Raw genomic sequence first — 19872 nt, 5'->3', positions numbered from 1 at the left:
TTGAGGGGGACAGCAAATTTACACTGTTATACAAGCTCTACACTCACTACATTACATTGTAGCAAAGTGTAATTTCTTCAGTGTTGTCACATGAAAAGATATCATAAAATATTTACAAATATATAAGGGGTGTACTCACTTTTGTGAGACCCTGTATATGAACTGGGATTTTTAGGGTTGTTGTTAGTTCTGATTTTGTGTTTCTGATTTTGTGTGTACAAAAACCTTGAATTAATTACCTTGCCAAAATTTTGTAGCTCATCAGTGATATACTTGAGCTATGATTACCAATGTACACCCAGTTATAAGCGTTCATAATGAACTTGAGAACTTCCCCCCTCGTTCAGAATTTCCCTTTTTTATTTTTTCGTGTTTATTTTTTTTTCTTGCATGCATGCAAAGGTTTTTCAGGAATCTTGCTTGCTGAGAAAAAAACAGAAAGGGTTCTGAAATATGAGTGAAAATATAGCAGCTTTATCAAACAAATGAATTTAATGTCTGAATTTTTATCATCCTCACAGAAAGTTGATAATTACTTTGGGCCGGAAGCAGAAGAGAAAGATTGACTCCTCAGATGACGTCTCTGACACTGACACAACTTCTCGGACTCTGAAAGATGAAGATCCTCAGGTGAGTCTTTTAACAGTTTTCTGCACACTGCCAGCTATAACTATTTCACTGGAGGAGTGAAAAGACTGCTGTATTCAAAATAGATTATTCAGTTAAAGAAGAACTCAGGGTAAATTAGTATTTTTCCATGCAGTGGGGCTGTGCCCGTACTGGGTTAGGTGCTCATTTTTTTCCAGGGGTGTAAGGAAAAGCTATGCTTACCCGATCCTTCGATTCTCTGGAAAACCATGCTTCCCCACGTCCAGTGGTGGGACTGCTCCTACCATCCTCACATCCAGAGCCGGTTTACGGGCATGATGATGCCAGAAACAGTCCATTCACAAGACCGCTAGCATGTCTGGTAACAGGAGTGGCGGGGACCGATCTTGCGCTCGGAGGATCAGTGGATTAGGCAAGTATATCTCTGCATTGCAATCCCGTAGACGGAAACGAGCAGTGAACACATGCAGTGCAGGCACAGCCCCACTGCATGGGAAAATAAAAATTTTGCCCAAGTTCTTTAGAGTTAGCCTGGGGTAGAGTTTTTTTTTCTCCTGCTTAACTGTAAAAAATTGTGAGGCTCCAGGTCCAAAGACCGCAATCTACAGCTATGACATGGTTTTCTCAGAAATGTAATTTGCGCCAAGTTACAGTCTCCATAGCAGTGCATAGCAGTGTTGCATACCCCGCCATGGTTCTTCCATAGCAATATATGGAGAATATGACAGTGTAATTACTCTCCCTTTACAGTTATTGTCAGGAATATTGGTTTACTTTTCAGCTAGCTTCCTTTGCTATTTATTTCTTTTTTGTTTTGAAGATGATCTTCATTATGAAGAGAACTGCACGTTTTGTGTGGCTGATGACAAGTTGAATCATATGCTGGCATCTGTTTCATAAGTACTCAAATGTTACTATAGCCCCACCAAAATTCTCAGATTCATCCAACTGCTACAGCCATTACAAGGCCAGATGATGGCGTTGTGCTGTTCTGATTATCCAGGGTTTCTCTCCGCCACAAATGAACTGATAATGGGGAGCCCAATTTTGGCAGGCAAAATTGACATTGTTTCAGTTAAGTCTTTGAGAGCTATAGGAAACTGGTGGGAATAGCTTTTGGATAGCTTGAATAGCTTTTGGTGGAGTTGGCACAATACTATGATGTAATATCACCTCCTTTGTTCTTTATTGCCTCTTTTCTGTTTATTTCTTCTGTTTTTTAGGTCAATGTGAGTTGTTGGGGTATTTCCCTAGTTCATAGGCAAAGTGTGAAGGTAAATGAATATTTCATAACGTAATTCTTAAAGTGGTTTTAAAGGTAGAAGGTTTTTTTTTTTTTTTTTAACCGTCATGCATTCTATGCATGAAGGTAAAAAAAAAAAAAAAACCTTCTGCATGCAGCTGCCCCCACCCCCCTCATACTTACCTAAACCTAATCTTTATCCAATGATGGGCACGAGAAGCTAAAGGCGCTCTTGGCTTTCTCCCTTCCATTTGCTCCCTCTGCTGTAAGTCACAGCCGGTGGGGAGGAGTGCGAGGCCGAGCCGTGCTCTGTGTGTCTTGTGGACACACATAGGCGGATTGGGAGCAAGCATGCAGAAAGTGCCCCATAGCAGGTGGCTCGCTATGGGGGGCATTCTGCGGGACAGGGGAGCCAGGAGTGCCAACGGGGGACCCGAGAAGAGGAGGATCAGGGCGGCTCTGTGAAAAACAATTGCACAGAGCAGGTAAGTACAATATACCCTACTGTTATAAGTTGTAGTACTGTGTTTCGTACATTTTACCCTGAGTTACACCGAAACCTTAAGCAGAGTATACACGCTAAGTTTTTTTTCATTCCACTAGCAGGTCACATGGAAAAAAACTGACAGATGTCTGCTTCAAAATCACTTGTGTCAATGCTGGGATCACTGCTTGCAACCATTGCCTGTAAGCTCTGATCAAATGCAGGTTTTCTCCTTATCAAACGCTGGTTTTCCACATTGCCATTCCATAGAAGCTGGTGTTTAGGCTGGCTTCCATTGAACAGGCAACAATAAATACGTATAGAAATTCGTCTGGTTCCTGCTGAATCAGCACCAAATTTTTGTATGTGTGTACTAGGCTTTAACTCCACCTTTCCTCTAAAGGAAAAAAGCTATCATTAGATATTATGTCCTTGTAAAACTTTTTTTTAACCATCTGACAGATCGGATGGTCCTGTGGTGGGATTGTTATTTTGTCAAGCTTGTTACTAGTGCCTAGGTCCTGGGTACCTTATATTATTGTAATAATCGGTTATTATAGAAATAGGCGCTAGTCTGGGGACAGATGGGGACAAGTTCACAATTTTCCAAACTTCTAAGGGCAGCTCCTATTCTGGAGGAATAGATACTTCATCTGTCATGCCCAATAGACATTAACCTAGATCTAGCAGTAATAAAACCTGAAAGCAGTGGTTATAGAATGTTTGTAATATTAGTTAGTACCTATGTAGTTTAAGACTTCAGCAGAACCATCATTCCATTTAGGGCAATCGTGGGTTCCTCTATAATGCTAGTGAAATGTTTTGTTTCTTTCTTTTGGGAAGGAGGGGTTATGAAAAGTTCTGTGTAGAATCAACAGCTGAATTTCTGTGTAGGGGAGAGAGGGACTGTTGGGATTGTGGATAGGACCCATATCGGGGTCTACATTTTTTCCCAGTCTTCCTGGCTGGCACCCTAGCCAGTTTATGTATATTGAAGTAAAGTAAGCGATATCACCAATGGTATGTATATTAATGAAAAATGAGTATGAGTTTGGGTTTGCAAGGCATATCTGAGCTATAGGCATTGGAAAAACCTAGACCCCCCCCCCCCCCCCCCTTATGGCAGGCCACAGATTAAGCAAATTTCTTTCCTGCAACCACGAGATTCGAACCGTCTTTTGCTGGCTTAAGTGTCTGAAAAGCTTTGCTTATATTTATTCATATACTGGTGAATATAGCACATTTTCCTTGTATTCCAGAGCTCAACCCGTGCAGTTTATTAGGCTAATCCTAGTTTAGGTTATTCCATATTAAAGTACCGTATATACTAAAGTATAATCTGACCCGAATATAAGCCGAATATATTTTACCACCACCTAATTTTACCACAAAAAACTGGGAAAACGTATTTACTCGAGTATAAGCCTAGGGTGGGAAATGCAGCAGCTACTGGTAGATTTCAAAAATAAAAATAGACAGAGGCTGCGGGCATGGTACAGGAGACGAAGAAGCTGTGGGCATGGTGCATTAGATGCAGAGGCTGCGGACATGGTGCAGGAGATGCAGGGGCTGCGGGCATGGTGCAGGAGATGCAGGGGGTGCGGGCATGGTGCAGGAGATGCAGAGGCTGCGGGCATGATGCAGGGCTGTGGGCATGGTGCAGGAGATCCAGGGCTGAGGGCATGGTGCAGGAGATGTAGTGCCGAGGGCATGGTGAAGGAAATGCAGGGCTTAGAGCATGGTGAAGGAGATGCAGGGCTGAGGGCATGATGCAGGGCTGAGGGCATGGTGCAGGATATGCAGAGGCTGCGCAGGGGTTATACTTGCCCATCCCCGAGGCGCCCTACATTTTAAAATAGCGCCGCCCGGCGCCACCTGTCATTGAGCATGTGCCGTCTGCCCGAGAATGGCCCAGTACCTATGGGCTTTCCCGAGCGGCGGCGGTGTATGCGCAATGTACATGTCGGGCCAGTCGCCACTGACATTTGGTCAGCCCCAGGGAGAACAGGTAAGTGGGGCCCCCAGTCGAGTATAAGCCGAGGCAGACTTTTTCAGCATAAAAAATGTGCTGAAAAAGTCAGCTTATATTTGAGTATGTACGGTATATTGTATATATACAGTGGGTACAGAAAGTATTCAGACCCCCTTAAATTTTTCACTCTTTGTTATATTGCAGCCATTTGCTAAAATCATTTAAGTTCATTCTTCTTCCTCATGAATGTACACATATCACCCCATACTGACAGAAAAACACAGAATTGTTGACATTGTTGCAGATTTATTAAAAAAGAAAAACTGAAATATCACATGGTCCTAAGTATTCAGACCCTTTGCTGTGACACTCATATATTTAACTCAGGTGCTTTCCATTTCTTCTGATTATCCTTGAGATGGTTCTACACCTTCATTTGAGTCCAGCTGTGTTTGATTATACTGATTGGACTTGATTAGGAAAGCCACACACCTGTCTATATAAGACCTTCCAGATCACAATGCATGTCAGAGCAAATGAGAATCATGAGGTCAAAGGAACTGCCTGAAGAGCTCAGAGACAGAATTGTGGCAAGGCACAGATCTGGCCAAGCTTACGAAAAGATTTCTGCTGCACTTAAGGTACCTAAGAGCACAGTGGCCTCCATAATCCTCAAATGGAAGACGTTTGGGACGACCAGAACCCTTCCTAGAGCTGGCCGTCAGGCCAAACTGAGCTATCGGGGGAGAAGAGCCTTGGTGAGAGAGGTAAAGAAGAACCCAAAGATTACTGTGGCTGAGCTCCAGAGATGCAGTCAGGAGATGGGAGAAAGTTGTAGAAAGTCAACCATCACTGCAGCCCTCCACCAGTCGGGGCTTTATGGCAGAGTAGCCCGACGGAAGCCTCCCCTTAGTGTAAGACACATGAAAGCCCGCATGGAGTTTGCTAAAAAACACCTGAAGGACTCCAAGATGGTGAGAAATAAGATTCTCTGGTCTGATGAGACCAAAATAGAACTTTTTGGCCTTAATTCTAAGCGGTATGTGTGGAGAAAACCAGGCACTGCTCATCACCTGTCCAATACAGTCCCAACAGTGAAGCATGGTGGTGGCAGCATCATGCTGTGGGGGTGTTTTTCAGCTGCAGGGACAGGACGACTGGTTGCAATCGAGGGAAAGATGAATGCGGCCAAGTACAGGGATATCCTGCTCTGGACCTCAGACTGGGCCGAAGGTTTACCTTCCAACAAGACAATGACCCTAAGCACACAGCTAAAATAACGAAGGAGTGGCTTCACAACAACTCCGTGACTGTTCTTGAATGGCCCAGCCAGAGCCCTGACTTAAACCCAATTGAGCATCTCTGGAGAGACCTAAAAATGGCTGTCCACCAACGTTTACCATCCAACCTGACAGAACTGGAGAGGATCTGCAAGGAGGAATGGCAGAGGATCCCCAAATCCAGGTGTGAAAGACTTGTTGCATCTTTCCCAAAAAGACTCCTGGCTGTATTAGATCAAAAGGGGGCTTCTACTAAATACTGAGCAAAGGGTCTGAATACTTAGGACCATGTGATATTTCAGTTTTTCTTTTTTAATAAATCTGCAACAATGTCAACAATTCTGTGTTTTTCTGTCAGTATGGGGTGCTATGTGTACATTCATGAGGAAGAAGAATGAACTTAAATGATTTTCGCAAATGGCTGGAATATAACAAAGAGTGAAAAATTTAAGGGGGTCTGAATACTTTCCGTACCCACTGTACCTCAATCTGCAGCAAACTGTTTTTTGTGTTCTGAAATCTAGTTAGTAACAATAAAGTAGAGCAGTGCAGGCATGTTGCCAGCCTCCAGTTGGGAAAGAAAGGGCTATCTAGAGAAAGATAGGAGCCCTTCAGTTGGATCCTCCAGGTCATCCCTATCCCATTCTGCCATGTTCTTTGATGCCATTAAGTAGGTCTTTGCATGGGCAACGGCTAATCCATCCTTTAGGTAGTTGCAGGGTAGAGCATTTAATAAGAGGACATTGTTTTTTCTCTAAGTAGAGAATCTAATTTATACCATTTTTGTACAATTCAAACTGGTTAGTAATATGGAATATATAATAATTGGAAATAAAAACTAGTTGACTGTTGGGGGTAGTTTGCACCAGCTTAGAACACTTGGTTTTAAACTTGTCCAGAATGGGGAGAGGTTAAGCTGTGGATTGCTAGAGATCACTATACCGAGGTATTTGGATGAATCTACTACTCAAATGTGAGAAGCAACAGCTGGTTTGTTTCTTATTTTTAGGTTAGCCATGTACCATTAGTATAGTTTTTCTTCAACTGCTGAGCATAACCTTTATACTGTTTAGATTCGGAATTTATCTGTGCAATCCACTTACACTGCTGGATCTATAAGTTTTTTCGTTTTGCTTGCAGCTATGCTTTCCCTGTCTCCTGTGTCTCCATGAGTCCTGCTGGCCAAGCTCTTCATTTTCATATGCCATGCTAAACAAGTTCCCTATTCAATAGCTAGTGCTAAACCAGGATTCTGGTATTCCCACAATAGCGATTGGAACCCCTAAGTTCCCCTGTGTACAAAGCACTTTCCTATTATATTTTCTCTTCAAGCACCTGGCAGTAGCAGCTTTTTCTACAGGCTTCATATCCTTTAGAGAATTCAGAGAAAGTCAAATCCAGGGGACTGAAAGGTCCGCCATTACAGGCAGTGGCCTGCTTTTTTGTGTTGCATACAGTGGGATCAAGTAGAGCCAATGCTAAGCCTTCAACATTCTATTAGTCAGTTTTTTTTCAGCTTCTTCAAGCAAATTTTCCAACTTCTCCTGTCAGTTTTTTTTCTTCAGGGTTTTGATGGGTCTTTCCTCCTCAAAGTTTTCTAGTGTTTCTCCTGCTTCATGGAACCTGGAAACTCCCCTTGGTAATCCAATTTTGGTGTCATTCTGGGACTCATTCTTTTATCTCGCTCACCGCTTATGTCCTTTTTAAACAATAGTTCTACAAGAATATTGGTCAAATTACTGAAGCCTACCAAAACATTTTTACACACATTTTACACATGTGCAATGGTCTATTACGCCAATCCAGTGTTCACAGTGACACAACATTTGCTCCCCTCTGTTAATGATGTGTTACTTTGTATACAGTTTAGTGTGTTTGCAAAGGCTTTGGATTGTTGAGATGTGGTTTTTTATTTATATGTGAAAAATAAACCTTGCATCCAAAAGGACATCACTGTACAATAGCAATCTGTGGTAGTGCAACTGTAATGCTCTATAAAGATATCAAAGGCATTTATTAGGTGAAATTAAAAGTTTTTAAGGTATTTTAAGCTATTACCCTTTGGTCCTATCATATCCTCTCCACCACCTTAAGGGGAAGGAAGCTTCACTTCAGCATTTGGAATTCTCAATAAAAGGTCTGTTCACATGACTCTTCCTACCTGCACACAGCCCGGATCATCTTATTTCTGCGGCCGGGGTGGCCAAATGTTTCTGATTAGCTGTGGCTTATAAATGACAGGCTGAGAAGGCTCAGCAGCTCTTTGCATGCAATCCCACATCGAACGATTTCCTGTGGTTGGGGACAGATTAATGGCCTTGCATTTAAACAGCCTGTTTACAACAAGCTGCGCATCTGTTTCTAGCCGCATGCCCTCTGCTCCTTGAGCCTAGGTTCACACTAGTGCTGCTGGATTTTTATCTTTTGATGCTTTTTTCATGCTTCATGTGTTTTATTGTAGGAAGAGGAATTTGAATTTTATAATAAAACTCTGCCAAAAACGCACTTAAATGCACATACATGCCTTTTATGTGTGCTTTCAAATGTGTGCCCATTGAAGTCTAGGGGGCAAAAAATACACTACACTTTACCACAAGGAGCACTTGTACATTTTTAAAAATGCACTTTACTGTGTTGCAATGATGTGAACAGGCACCATAGAGAATAATGTTATTTCAATGTTGTGTTTGGCCACAGGGGGGGGGGGGCTTTTAAATTATCGAGAATTTAAATTAATATAAATTTGTTGCCCATTATTGGCACCTTTAGCGCAAGAAAAGCTCAAGAAAAATCTATCCCTTTACATTCTATGTATGTCTTTACACTGGTCCGTTGAGCTTCCATTGTGGTGTTAAAGATCCTGTTTGCTGCATTTTTGGTCAGTTATTTCACCTTGGACCAGAAGGTTTTCCCCCATAATGACCAGGCCATTTTTTGTTAAACAGCACTGTGTTACTTTAACTGACAACTGCGCGGTCGTGCGATGCTGTACCCAGATTAAATTTATGTATTTGATCACCTCTGCAATTTTTTTTTTTTTTTTTTGCACTATAAACAAATTCTGAAAAAAAAATATATATATATATATATTATATATATATATATATATATATATAAGTATATATATTTTTTACTTTCTGCTATAAAACAGCCAATACATTTTTTTAAAAAAAATCTAATTTTTTCATCAGTTTAGGCCAATATGTATTCTGCCACATATATTTTTGGTAAAACAAAATCCCAATAGGTGTATATTGATTGGTTTACGCAAAAGTTATTGCGTCTACAAACTAGGGGATAGATTTTTGTGATTCTTTTTTTTTTTTTTTTTTTTTTACTAGTAATAACGGTGATCAGCGATTTTTAGCGGGACTGTGACGTTGTGGCGGACAGATCGGACACCTAACTGACACTTTTGAGGGGACCAGTGACATTACTACAGTAATCAGTGCTAAACATATGCACTGTTACTGTACTAATGATACTGGCAAGGAAGGGGTTAACACCAAGGACTATCAAAGGGTTAAGTGTGTCCATAGGGCATGCTTTCTGTGTGGGCGTTGATGAACATAGAGATTTGTGTTCCTAAATAGTAGGAACACAGGATTCCTGTGTTCACCTCTGAATGCCATTCTGCCTATGTAAACAAGACAGACCGCTGTTCTGTCAGAGAGGAACACAGGGATCGCGAGTGGCCTGCAGAGACCCGCTGATTGGACCCCCCTCTTGCCAATCAGCACGCGCCCCCTCTGGCTATTACATGAAACGACGTACAGGTACGTCGTTTCACTTAATAGAGCCGACCTGGTACAGTAAAAGTGCGGCAGCTGGTCGGCAAGTGGTTAAAAAAAAAAACGCACCAAAAAATGCACCTCCCTATTGAAATGCATCAATAACCCCCCAGTGTTATGTTTTTGTGTCACATGACGTATAAAAAACAAACCATAAGCACAGTAAAATCTCCAGTATCGGCACCTTTTTCTCTTCTCGGCAAAATGCCAATAACACCATAAGCTGTGTGCTAAGAGGCTAAGCCAGCTGCTGATCAGTTATCTGGGTGGATCCAAAGAATATGGAATGGCTCTATGATGTCAGCAAACAGCAGGCTTTAGCTGATTCTGGAACACATGAGAGTGAGTGCACTCCTGTAATCCTCAAGAAAATATGGCCCAAAAAAAACTTTGGCCATACATAACTTTTAATGGTGACTGCATTTAAAAGAGATATTTACAGTGCTGTGTATGTTAACTGTAAGTATTTGTAAAATATGGCTAGCATTTGCAGTTTGCTTGACATTCTAACAGCTAGAAGGGATAGCATGTCCTTTGCGTGTTCTGGAAACATTTTATATTCTCTAGAATGATTTTCTTGCCTTTTTCTTCCATATAGAAACGGAGATCGAACCGCCAGATAAAGAGGAAGAAATATGCAGAGGAGGTAGAAGGGAAACACTCTGAGGATGAACCAAAGGCCAATGTTAAAGCCAAGAAGGGTGCGGCCCCTCTGCCTGCAGAGCAGCCTTTACAGCTGTTTGTGGTAAGTGACCATTACTAAACTCAACAGAACCTCACTATGTAAACTCGTTGTCTAATCGTATAACAGGATTAAAAGTTTTTGGAAACCCAGAAATCCATTCTGCTATCAGTCTCATGGTGCCTTCACTTCCATGCATTTAAAAATGCGGGTGTGTTTTTTATAGGGCAATCTGTTCCTTCTTTTATGTTATTTCCTAATATCACTTTATTTTTTATTATTGCATCTTAAAGCGGAGTTCCACCCTGGGAAATTTTTTTTTTTTTAAATAAAAATACCCCCGGGACAGTCAGGGCTAGTGCATTCCACAATGGATAGCCTCTATGTCCCGGGTTGCACTTACCTTTTAGAAGAAATACTTACCTTGAAAATGTATTGTCCAGCGTTGCCATCTCAGGTGTGGGCAGCTTGAAGCCAGCGCAATCCTCTTCTGCGTCTTCTGTCTTCTTCGGTCCCACGATGCACTGCACCGGCCCCGCCGTCACTTCCAGTGCCGCAGCGTCATCCCTGCACAGCTGTTTAGCAAGGTATGACGGCGCCTGCACCGGAACTGACGTCGAGGCCGGTGCAGGCGCATTGATTCCTGGGAGCGATGACGTTCAGCTCCCATGAATCATTGCAAGCCAGGAAGTGACAAATCTCCGTGGCCGCCGAGGGGAGGAAGAGGAAGTAAGGTGAGTATATTTTCTTCTAAACAAGGTAAGTAAAAAAAAAAAAACAATTGCGATTATCCATTTGTTTTTCAGGTGACCCGGAGCAAGAAGATGGAGGTAAGTATAATTTTAGGGTGGAACTCCGCTTTAAATATTATAAATTATGTACATTTTACATGTGTTTACTATTCTTTTCTACGTAACATTCAGTGCAGCATTGCTACTGCTTTTCCCTGAAATGCTCCAGACTTAGAGTTTTGGGATTTAGCAAACTCATTTTAAAAGTCTCCCTCTCTGACTTGCCTATTTTCAGCCCCCTCCAGTCACATGATTTGGTTACCCTGTGTCAGACAGCAACTGCTGAAGGGTAGAGGAGGAAGCACCCATAACAGATGGGTCATAGGAGCCTATGGGTGATGTCATTACTGTCAGGCATACCCATCATTTGTGGAGCCCTGCCCCCTCTCCCCTACATTTGGTGTTGGTTGACACGAGAGATCATGTGACTGAACTGGAACACCCTGAAAATGGGTAAGTATATACACCCTTTTTTTTACACAGAATGATCAGCATAGGTGTTAGGAGGGGGGAGGGAGCAGTTTTAGGACTAGTTAGGTAAAGCCTGGAATTCTATATTAAGGTGTGAATCATCTCAAATCGAGCAATGTTCCATAACTAATTATGCATTTACATGTTAATTTGAAGGAAAATGCACAGCTGTGAATGCACACTTATATGTTGTGGTAATATCCCCATCCTATTTAGAAACATGAGTTTTGGATCTTGTGTTTGGTTAGGCTACATGTACACGGGACGTTTTAAAAAGTCCCTTGCACGCTGGAATTTAAAGGACGTTTAAAACGTCCGTTGTGTCGCGCTTGCATGCTGCGTTTGGACACGTTTAGCGGGCGTTTGCGCTCAGAACCGTTTCTAGAGGTCAAAAGCGTTTTTGCGTTTGAAACGCCGGTAAACACACGTTCGAACGCAAATAATTGCTTTCCAAAAAACGACCCTGAACTCAACTGCCTGTAAATGACTGTAAACGACCCAGTGTACATGGATAGATAAGATAACATAGAGGAGGGTTCAGGGGCTTCTGAAAAAAACACCCAACTGCTCCTAAACGTCCGTTTACAAGTTGCAGTGTACATGGACCCTTAGTCCTTTCTCTTAGCTTGTCAAAGCGGAGAACGTCTGAGCCATCGGAGGGAGGAACTTTACTGGCATGATAAAATGCACTTCAATGTGTTCTGCAATGTGTAGCAAAGGAAGTGGGAATGGGAAAAAACGAGAATGTGTCAAGGCTGTACTGTATATTAGCTGATCTGTCATTGCAATCACAATGTATAAAAGTAGTGATTGGTTGCATTTAATTTTAACTGATTCTATTGTGAATCTTAATCTTGTGTTCTACATGAAACAGATTTAATTTTAGTGAATAAATATCTTGTTTTTATTTTAACAATCTTATGCTGGAATTCTAATGTTGTTACACTGTTGGTTTTCTATTATTTGATGTTCATTTTCAGGACAGACTTTTAGGGTGTACCCCCTTCTTCTAAGGTGCAAGTAGTACTGATACATAAAGCATTAAAGTGTTACTAAACCCACAGCAGTAAAATCAGTCTGTATATGCAATAGAGCATGCTTGTTATAATTACTGTGGAACCTAAGGGGTTAATCCTCTGCATTGTGTAAAAAGGCTGCTTGATCCTGTCTTCTCTGACCCTCCCCTTCTTCCACAGTACCCAACCCATCTGCTGATAGCACTGAGCCCTAAGAGGCACTCTGCACATGCCCAGGTTGGTGTTGTAACGGCACCCCGGACACAAAAGTGTTAAAACCGTTTAGGAGCTCTTCCCCTTCCCGAGCTACAGGCACAGCTACTTGCAGGACACCAAACTCCCAAACTGGAAACCAAGGAATGATGCAAACAGTGTAGCTGGAACCTTATGAATGCTGCATACTGCTAAATAGGAAAAACCATATGAAGGGTTTACACTCCTAGCAGTCAAACTGGAACAGCATACAATAAATCCCCCCAATAACGAGACAAGGCTCCGTGTTGAGGTTAAAACAGGAACAACATTTATTGGAAGAACACAGCACACTTTTATACAGAATTTGGAACATCCTTCCCCCAACAACCGCTTTCCCATTGGTCAATTGCACAGTACCTGCAGTTCCCCATAAGGTCCTCTCCAGCCATGCAAATGAGGGCTTGAAAATGAGTCAGCAGTGATTGGTCAGATAGCTTGACCAGAAGGACTGCCATGTGCAAGGAGACAGAAGCCCCCAGGGGGTAATCAATGTACACAATAGCCAGACACAGAACAATGGTTCCCTAACGAGCCCTCAATACACATTACTCTGAGTGTCAATACATCTCTTAGCAGACAGCAGGCAAGTTCATTAGCACACCCGACAATAGGTGAATGGAGAGCCACCTCAGACAGTCCGTCTCCTCATTGGACTTCCTGGAATGACCATATTAGGAGTGCACTTCCTGTGCCTTACAGTTTACAGGAATAAGGTAGATCTCCATTTCTCTATCGCTCATTGACAGACGTAGTCTTCTTGATTCTCAAGAGCTGGGTTATGTTGTCTCCGCAGGAGTAGGACTAGGCAGAAAGACAAAACGTTCTGGCTCCACCTTAGGGGCAGTCCCTGAGGGTATATCCTCCCTCTCTCTGCTACAGGGAATCAGTTTTTTTCTGTCTAGTCAGGAGTAAGGACCTAAGTTCCTTGCTGGGATCTTTTTGGTCCTGGCAAGATTTTTTCTTTAGAAAAAATATTTTTTAGGTAGTTTTTCTCCAGTGTTTTTTTCCTGTGAGATCTTCAAGCAAAAACGCCGGACTGGGCGACACTAGTGGTCACCCCAGCCGGCCTACGAGCGCGCGCAGACCATTGCATTGCGCTTGGTCGGCCGCGACACATTCAAGTACTGCCAAGACTTCTTCGCAGGATAGAGGAGGAAGGAATTCCAGTAATCCTGGCAGCTCCGGACTGGCCTCGTCGAGCTTGATACGCCGACTTGGTCAGACTGGTGGCGGACGTCCCGTGGAGACTTCCTCTTAGGGAGGATCTACTGTCTCAGGGACCGAGCTTCCATCCTGCTTTACGATCGCTGGTTTTAAACGGCCTGGTTATTGAGACCCAGGTGCTGAAGGACAAGGGATTGTCAGCTTCAGTTATTCCTACTTTAGTTAAAACAAGGAAAGCGACTTCCAGAAAGATTATCATCGTACATGGAAGTCTTATATTGTGTGGTGTGAATCCCTTGGGTTCCATCTACATCTTTATTCGGTAGTCCGAATATTGGCTTTTCTGCAACAGGGAGTTGAGCAGAAGCTGGCCTTGAGTGTTATCAAGGGTCTGGTTTCAGCATTTGCTATCTTTTTTCAGAAGCCTTTGTCTACTCATTCCTTGGTGCGGAATTTCATCCAGGGGGTGCGACACCTGGCTCTGCCAGTGCACGCGCCGTTACCATCCTGGGATCTTAATTTGGTGCTGTCGGTTCTTCAGACACCTCCCTTTGAAAATATCAGGGAGATTCCCTTGCTTACTTTATCCCAGAAGGTGGTCTTCTTGGTGGCTATCACTTCTGCACGCAGGGTGTCAGAACTGGCTGCATTATCCTGTTGTTCCCCAGATCTGGTGGTTCATAGGGATAAGGTTGTTCTTCATCCGAATCCATCCTTCCTTCCTAAGGTGGTTTCAAAGTTTCATTGAATGAGGACAGTGTATTGTCCTTCCTATGTCCTTAGCCCAATCATCCTCGAGAATTGCGTTGCATTCCTTGGATGTAGTTCGGGCGATCAGGATATATTTGAATACTACGGATTCAATTTGTAAGACGGATTCACTGTTTGTGATCACGGATGGCCCTAAGTAGGGGTTGCCTGTTCTGCTGCGACCATCTTTAGATGGATCAGACAGACGGTGGTATAGGCTTATTTTATCTAAGGGACGGGATCCCCCGTTCCCTTTTAAGGCGCATTCTACTCGGGCGCTTAGAGTTTCCTAGACCTTCTGCCATCAGGCGTCAGTGGTTCAGGTTTTCAAGGCGACTGTTTAGTCGTCGGTTCATACCTTTACAATATTGTATAAGGTTCATGTGATGGCATCGTCAGATGCCTCTTCTGGCCGCAAGGTTCCTGCAGGCCACTGTCTGAGGAGACTGTTGGTCTACCTCGAGGATTTGTGGGGTAGGTCTCATCTGTTTACTCGATGAGTCCTTTGATACTTCTGGTTGGCTCCGGTTGGGCCTTCTAGATTGGATTTTGATTTCTGTCAATCCCACCCCTCATTTGTGGCACTGCTTCTGGATGTCCCAGCTCTTGAGAATCAAGAAGACTACGTCTGTCAATGAGCGATAGAGAAAAATGGATTTTTGTAAGATCTTACCGTAAAATCCTTTTCTCTTAAGCTCATTGACAGACGTAGTATCCGCCCCTCTATCATTGAGTTGGGTTGGGTTAAATTCTCTGTTACTGCTTTAGAACAGAACTGATTCCCTGTAGCAGAGAGAGGGAGGATATACCCTCAGGGACTGCCCCTAAGGTGGAGCCAGAACGTTTTGTCTTTCTGCCTAGTCCTACTCCTGCGGAGACAACATAACCCAGCTCTTGAGAATCAAGAAGACTACGTCTGTCAATGAGCTTAAGAGAAAAGGATTTTAAGGTAAGATCTTACAAAAATCCATTTATTTCCTGAGAGATATGGGTAATGCATATACTGTCCCATTTGAAATAGTCCAAACCATATTCTCAGTGTACAAAAAGATGCAGGGTGACTTAAACATAAGAAAGCCACACAAGGCTGGACATAGTGCCTCCCAACCTCTTTAAAGGAATTTTGGGTCCACAACCCCCATGCCCAGTGACTCCTGTCACAGGTGTGTATTGCTAGAGCTTTTTTATTTTTTTTTTGGGGGGTGTATGTGATCAGCACAGGGCCAGTCAGCACTATCCACACCAAGGGTTAAGGGGTCATGCAGCCTCATAGTACAGTCAGAGGACAATGAAAACTCTGCCTACAAGCTTTAACCATTGCTCGGCTGGACACTGATAGTCACAAGACTAAATACTGCTAATGAAGAAAGGTATTTAGTAGTTTATATTAATTAAATAATTGCATTTCCATGTTCTGTGTACTGTGGGAGACCAGGTATAGTAAATGCATGGTCCTGGGTTTAGTAACACTTTAACAAAATGTTTATAACAATGCCTGAAAAGAAGAAAGATGAAACGCACCACGTAATATTTAAAGGGAGAAAGTTATGAGAGCTATGGAGAGAAAGTCACAGAGGTGAAAATAATTATAAAACAGTTTTTTTTTTTTGTGAGGTTCACGTTTAGGCTGGCCTTACACTAATCACAACTGGGCGGACTGAACTAGCTGAATGTCTGTCAGTCAGGGTGTGGCCTCTCTGTTCGCCAGAAGTCGATTATTCAATTTCCATCGAAAAGACATGTCAGAAAATTTTTGGAAATCAACGGCAGCAGTGAACCAGCTTCAGCCACTGTGACCAGTGTATTCTGATGGGGGGATATATTCCACCATCCACCTAATTTGTGCCCGATGGCTGAACAAAAAAGTGTATGGCCAGCCCTAATCCATTGTCTTTTTTTTTGTTTCATACAAAATTATCATTTGTGGGTCAAAAGTTTTCCTTTCCTGAGTGCTTTTAAAGTTTTCTTTAAGAACAAAAACATTCAAGTCTTACATAAAATGGTGTATTTGTGAGAATAATTGTCTTGCATGTGTGCTGCAATCCTCTTCCTAGTGTTTTTATTATGTGGTTATGAAGATTTATTCTTTCTTGCTATTTCTGTCTGGTCTCCGCAATGCTGCATCCCTTCTTGCATGTGTTGCATTTAATGAGCTAGACCACATTACTTTAAGTGCAGCTGTATGATCCTGTAATTCTGAAGTATCCGTGTGTGTGTGGCTTTTTACTGAATTGATGTGGCTGAACGGTTTTCAATGCTAAACAAATAACCAAAGGAGGGGAACAGTGCTATCCAGATATTGGTGGTGTTAGAATGCTGATGAACAAGCAGATGGATATGAAAAACCATTTATTGGAAATTGTCAGGGATAAAATACAATAGAAGACACTAGGTCAATAAAAAATGTTGCTGTACTAGACCGGTGTGATCCAATGATGATCGGTGGTGACTGCTGGGCCCACTGGGTGAAAACTGGCCGAACCTCTGTAGATGGAATCAGGTGTGGGGAGTCATGTGCAAACCGGAGCTGGGCCGGGCCCGCCGGTGCTCTCCGCATGACGTAACCGCGACTCAGAGGCAAATGCGGAAAGTCTCAACCCGGAACCATTAACCAGCCTGGAACGCATGAAGGAGATGTTGCCGTGACGACATGTTTCACGTGCATGCGTTCCAGGCTGGTTAATGGTTCCAGGTTGAGACTTCCTCCTTTGCCCTTGAGTCGTGGCTACGTCAAGCGGTGAGCGCCGGCGGGCCCAGCCCAGCTCCCGCTTGCATTCGACTTGTGCACGGCTCCCCACACCTGATTCCATCTATAGAGGTACGGCCTGTTTTCACCCAGTGAACCCAGCAGTCATCACCGATCATCATCACATCACACCGGACTGGTACAGCAACATGTTTTATTGGTCTAGTGTCTCCTATTGTATTTTTTACCTGACATTTTCCAATAAATAGTTTTTCATATCCATCGGCTTCTTCTTCAGAATTCTAACCACACCAATATCTGGATAGCGATGTTCCCCTCTTTTTGTTATTTGTTGGCTGGTTATCATCATTAATTTGGCAGCAGCACCGATTTGGTTTGGAATTCCTACAGTAAAGGGGCCGCAGTGTTCGCGCTGGACCTTTGTTGCAACTTTTCAATGTTAAACATATACACCTTAAAGTGGTTGTAATGCTTATATACAGTATTTTTTTCCTTAAATAATTGTAATTATTAAAAAACTTTATACTTACCTGTTCTGTGCAATGGTATTGCACAGATAGCCCACTTATGTCTTTTTCTGGGGTTCTCTGCTAGTGCTCTTCACTCCTCTCATTTCTCTGAACCAGGGCATGCTGAGGGGGCACCAGTGGGGGGGGGGGGGGGTGTTTCCAAGCTGGCCTGTGTGTGTCCATAGACACACACAGTGTGACTCAGCCACATACCCCACTCCTTTCTTACAGGATTTGACTGACAGCAGCAGGAGCATACGTACTGCTCCCGCTCCTGCCTGTGTCTCCTGCTGCAGACAGGACAGCCCTCGATCGAGAGAGGAGCCAGGTAAATGAAAAAGGTTGGCTGGAGGGGGAGTCAGTTCACACTAAGGCGACACGACTCACTACTTCGGGGGCGACTTGTGCATTACATTGCACCACGACTTCGGAGCGACTTGCAGGGACTTCACATAATGGAAGTCTATGCAAGTCGCTCCGAGGTCGCCCCGAAATAGTACAGGACCCTTTTTCTAAGTCGGAGCGACTTGTGTCGCTCCTACTAGAACGGGTCCTGTAGCGGTCATTGGACCGCGAGGGAGCGCGACTTGTCAGGCTGACAAGTCGCGCTAGTGTGGACCGGCTCTTAATGCAGAGAATGCATTAAGGTAAATAAACATTTGCATTTAGAACCACTTTGGGCATATACATAGTTGTAAATAGTCCCTGTAGTAGTCTTCGGCCTATAAGGGCTTTTGATAAGAATCCCTACCTGATGATCTTATAGACAGTGTATTATTTTTATTCGAGTCAGACCTGTTCTTGCTAATATTATTAAAGCTGATTTGTAGGCACTTCTAATAAATGTTTTTTTTATGCCCCATTATGTTGTTAAATGTAGTTCTTGCATGTGAATTCCAAAACTTTTTGTTTGAAATCCTTTGAAGTTTCCTGTATTGACAGCCAGTGCACTAATGTCTGTGACAAGTTTGTGTAGAAGCCCCTGTAAGTTAGAATAGAACAGCTACTGACATACCCCCATTTTCACAATATTACATTTCCAGGCCTTGTAATAGGTTTTGGAATGGATGGAGCATGTTTTTCTTACTGTATCCCCCAGATCCAAGGTTTGTACCACTTTGTAGCCATGGATATTTTATACAGTTAGATTGGTCCAGCTTGACCCAGTGTAGCTATACATATGCCATACCTAGCTGATCCGCTTGGAAACCGGAATTCACTGAAGCAAACACCACTACTCCAGTGTTCTCCACTTTATTCAGAGTCCCATGCTGAGCGGCTGGCTGCCTGCTGCATTATGAAAACAGGAGGTTGACCGCTTGGCATGGTCTACATTTAGAGAATGCTTTGGATTTTCCTGAATAAATACTAAGCATTCTCTGATTGAACAAAGTAAAAAGGCAGGGCAGTGGCATCATGCTCTCCACCTTATCCAATCAGAGAAAGCTTTGCACTCATTCAGAAAATGCAAAGCATTCTCTGAATGGAGCCTGTTCCAAATGGCAGACCTCCTTTGTTGGGAATGCAGCAGGGTAGCTGCCCAGCAGGGGACCCTGAAGCATGTGGAGATCACTGGAGTAGCATCGTCTACTTCACTGACTATCAGTTTCCAGGTGGATCGGCCAGGCAGGTATCAACATTGTGATTTATAATTTTCAGAAAAAAAGCACTAGTCCAAAAGCATTACATGGCATTTTCTAAATGCCTGCAGCTCTTTAGAGGTAAGCAGTGAAGCACAGGCATTGTACAGTACTGCTAAACAAATGAGCAGAACCTACATCTGTAATATGGCTTCACCATGTACATATACTTTCATACAACAAACACACAGTTAAGCTGTTTTTAGGTTATTTTTAATAAGTTTTGCTGTGCCAAGTAGAATTACAGATCTCATTATTAACATTAACACCTGATAATATTAGGCTACTTGAAAAAACTGGACTGTTTTATCTGTTGTTTCTGTAGGTGTTGGAAAAAAAAAGTTATAAAGTATGAATATATAATTTTCAAAGTACAGAACATTAACACTATAATAAAACATTTCCTGCAGGAGAATCCAAGTGAAGAGGATGCTGCAATTGTGGATAAAATTTTATCATCCAGGGTGATAAAGAAAGAGGTAGGAGACCGTACAGATATATCCATTGA

General features: G+C 42.8%; 1 protein-coding gene across 1 annotated transcript in view; it reads left to right on the top strand.

Moving 5' to 3' along the window:
* The window catches only part of CHD9 (chromodomain helicase DNA binding protein 9), a 388013-nt gene that overhangs the window by 225638 nt on the left and 142503 nt on the right, over window positions 1-19872 (top strand). The window contains exons 4-6 of the mRNA XM_082270937.1: window positions 522-630; window positions 9978-10124; window positions 19775-19843. Of these exons, the coding sequence (XP_082127063.1) occupies window positions 522-630; window positions 9978-10124; window positions 19775-19843 (325 nt within the window). The remainder of the gene's footprint in view (window positions 1-521; window positions 631-9977; window positions 10125-19774; window positions 19844-19872) is intronic.

This window comes from Pelophylax lessonae (assembly GCF_965119305.1).
Source record: "Pelophylax lessonae genome assembly, chromosome: 10".
In the NCBI taxonomy this organism is placed as follows: domain Eukaryota; kingdom Metazoa; phylum Chordata; class Amphibia; order Anura; family Ranidae; genus Pelophylax; species Pelophylax lessonae.
The sequence above is the reverse complement of the archived record's forward strand: the minus strand, read 5'-3'. Positions and strand labels throughout refer to the sequence as shown.